The sequence below is a fragment of the Cyprinodon variegatus genome, unplaced genomic scaffold (assembly GCF_000732505.1).
Source record: "Cyprinodon variegatus isolate N-32 unplaced genomic scaffold, C_variegatus-1.0 Scaffold977, whole genome shotgun sequence".
NCBI classification, from domain to species: Eukaryota; Metazoa; Chordata; class Actinopteri; order Cyprinodontiformes; family Cyprinodontidae; genus Cyprinodon; species Cyprinodon variegatus.
In genome coordinates, this window is record NW_015151430.1 from 45471 (window position 1) to 48641 (window position 3171).

At 37.5% G+C, this 3171-nt stretch overlaps 1 protein-coding gene and 1 long non-coding RNA gene across 2 annotated transcripts; both read left to right on the forward strand.

Annotated features, from left to right (window-relative positions):
- The first annotated feature begins 140 nt into the window (after positions 1 to 140).
- Positions 141 to 1402, forward strand: LOC107100475. Its single transcript, XM_015398982.1, has 3 exons — positions 141 to 355; positions 443 to 769; positions 1005 to 1402. The coding sequence occupies exons 1-3, from the start codon at positions 313 to 315 to the stop codon at positions 1400 to 1402; spliced, it is 768 nt and encodes a 255-aa protein (XP_015254468.1). The 5' UTR covers positions 141 to 312.
- A 40-nt stretch (positions 1403 to 1442) lies between these two features.
- Positions 1443 to 2067, forward strand: LOC107100488. The gene is made up of 3 exons (XR_001482013.1): positions 1443 to 1570; positions 1747 to 1799; positions 1902 to 2067. It is a non-coding gene; the product is annotated as an uncharacterized LOC107100488 (long non-coding RNA).
- Positions 2068 to 3171: the final 1104 nt, after the last annotated feature.

Below are 3171 nucleotides of genomic sequence, written 5' to 3' on the forward strand. Positions count from 1 at the left end.
CGCTATCAGAAAAGATATTTGTGCTAAGTAATGTTTCAATCACACAATAGGTGTAAAACCTCCTTCATGAAAGAATTGGGTCAGGTCAAAAGAAAACATGAATGTACAGGTAAGCCTTAAATTCATTCATAGTTGCAAGACAAAGAGAAAGAGCAGATCTTTCAGTAAACATGGTCTCATTGTGGCAGGAGGCACGCTTTTTTTTTCTATAAAACCCCCCCAGAAAAACTAGTACGATGCACTTTAGATCTGGATCGCCACACCTACTCCTGTTAGTAAAGCATCAAATGTCTTTATGAAGTCAGTGTCATCATGACTCTGTTATGGATCACAGTCTTTATTCTTCATCAAGGCTGTAAGTACATTATAATTTAGAGGGTGAAACTATTTTCAGTTTGGCATTAACATTTTATTTGATTCATGGATTTTATCTTTAACCCAGATGCCTTAGTTCCTGTGGTCACTGTTCCGCTTGGCGAACCTGTAACTTTTACCTGTGCGGCTATGAAGAAATTCACATCCAGAACATGGATTCACTGGTACAAGCAGAATTCTGGAGATACTCTGATAATTATTGCAATGCAGAGAAACAAAGTAGATCACACTTATAGCCCAGAATTTCCTTCTTCAAGATTCAAAGTTACAAATGATGATAAAATAGGCAACCTCACAATTCTGAGGACAGTTGAACAAGACGAGGGAATGTATCACTGTGCTATTATGGACTGGACAGAGTCTACTTGGATGGGGACGTATTTGATAGTAAAAGGTAAATGTGAGACCTCAAAATTGCAATGTTTTGAAATATTCTGGGTCCTAAACCCAGAATGCTCTTTAGTTCCTTCTGTGTCAGCTCTTGCTCTCTTGCGAACAAGCCAAGCACAAAAGACAATTTCACTATTCAGGCCCTATAAAGTAATATTTCCTTTCTATCTAAAAATGTCTATTACATTTAACCTATCAGACATCATAGCTTTAAAAAATAAACTTAAACTTTTTTTCAGGAAACTCAAAGAAGACATCCAGCTACACTGTTGTTCAGCAGTCAACAGCCTCAGAATTGTCCCGTCCAGAAGACTCAGAGACTCTGCAGTGTTCAGTTCTCTCTGAGTCAGAGAACAATTCATGTTCAGAAGATTTCAGCATTTTCTGGTTCAAAGCTGGATCCAACAGATCCTATCCAAATATCATCTACACTGATAGTAAAAGAGCTGATAACTGTGAGAAAATTCCAGACGCCCAAACAAAATGTACCTATAACTTCCCCAAGAACATCAGCTCCTCTGATCCTGGGACTTACTACTGTGCTGTGGCTACATGTGGAGAAATCTTATTTGGAAATGTCATCAAAGAGCAAGGAGGTAATATACACACATTGAGAAATATGCACAATAATAAGTGATTATTTCAAATGCTTGGAGATACTCATGTTTCTTTTTTCTAGGTCAAACATTATGGTACAAACATACGACTTTGCTCATAACAATAACCCTTTTGGCCATTTCTGTGATCGTACATATAATTTTGATCTTCTATCGAACTCAAGCCTTTCCATGTCAAATAGTTAAAGGTAAGTATTATTAACCGAACAATATTAATTTTGTATTCTACTGAAAAGATCTATAGATCTATAGAAGAAAGTAACAACCTGAGTTTATGTTACGCTTTAGATATTAGCCATCTGACATGTGAGAGATCATTGAAATGAAATGTTATCATTAATTCCTGTTGCTGTTTGTTTGATAGAAAGCCCCTCAGAAGTGGAACGCAACAACTTGACCCAACAAAGAGATGAAATTGTAGGTACTGATAAAGAAATCACAAAACTATTATTTGAGTAAATTTGCTTGAATTTTGCTTGAATTTCTACAAACATTAATCAAATACATTTCTCTGCACAGCTTGATAAAGGACAGGATCTGAGTTACTCTGCATTACATTTTTCTGGAGGGAAAATACCTAGAGGAACCAAGAAGAGGGAACTGAAGACAGAAGAAATGGTGTATTCAGAAGTCAGACCATCAGGTTAAATGGATGTTGAGATGAAACCATTAATTTTTCCATTAGTCTTCCCAACTTTTTCCCTTTTTTTAGAGAAATAATTTTACATATGTCAGAGGTCATTGCAAGACCAGAACCATGTCTATTCAGGACCATTTACAGTTATTTATAGATCCTGAAAGAATGGAGTCTAAGCTTTCAAATAATGTCAAACTTATGAACACTGAAGAATATATTACTATTTGAATGTTGGCATTCAATTCATTCAGGGACCAAAGGAAATTTGACTGGGGGTTGAATATGGCTGGAGATAAACTCACGTTTGAGGGGGCTCTTGTTAATCCTTGAATCCAGTTTGTGGGGAATTAATCCAGAGGAGAGGGAACTCGTTTGAGAGCGGACAGCCAGACATACGTTGGACCCAGAGGAGTAAAGGAGTGGACTGTCACTTGGTTTTCCAATGAGAACTTGAGCGGATCTTGTGGAGGTTTACCACTGCTCAGTGTGTACTCAGTAATCCTTTCAGGGGGAGAAGGTCCAGGTTATCCAGTTACACAGGAAAGGCTACTTGCCGAAGAGCAAAGACAAAAACAAGATTAGACTCAGAGAAACAAAGCTTCGGTTAGGCTCTGTTAATCTCACCTTGGCTAGAGTACCCAAAACTGGCAAACACTCTGGCATCGAGGTAGTGACAGGCCGCTGCTCAAATACTCCTTCGGTAATGATCCAACGAGCCGCAGGTGTGCAGGGAGGCCCAACGAGGAACAGGGTACCACCTGTAGGTGGAGAGAGAAAAACATAAAAACAACCACCACAAACTGGTTCCTAACACATCTGAAGCAAGCTGTGTAGCAAAAGTTGCTAATTTTAGTACATTTGCATACCATACCTCCCTCAGATGTACTTATAAAGAGAAGCCTCATGTCAATAAAATGCACTATATTCCTATGTAAAGGTAATTTACAGCAAGTTATTGCAAACTTTGTGTGACATATGTGCGTTTCACAGACAGGAATATTTTTAGATGTTCAAAAAAATTTTACCACAAAATTAAAAGCAAGACATTCAAACTTATCAACAAACTTTACCACTTAAAGTGTTTTACCTTTGGATTTTTTTGTAGTCTGCAACTTGCATCATGATTGCAATTTAATCTAAAATTAACATTAA

Bases quoted from the DNA above. Each gene is read 5' to 3' on its own strand.
- LOC107100475 (XM_015398982.1), top strand. From the start codon at position 313: ATGACTCTGTTATGGATCACAGTCTTTATTCTTCATCAAGGCT. The intron at 356-442 runs GTAAGTACATTA...TCTTTAACCCAG, and splicing joins CTTTATTCTTCATCAAGGCT to ATGCCTTAGTTCCTGTGGTC. The intron at 770-1,004 runs GTAAATGTGAGA...ACTTTTTTTCAG, and splicing joins GACGTATTTGATAGTAAAAG to GAAACTCAAAGAAGACATCC.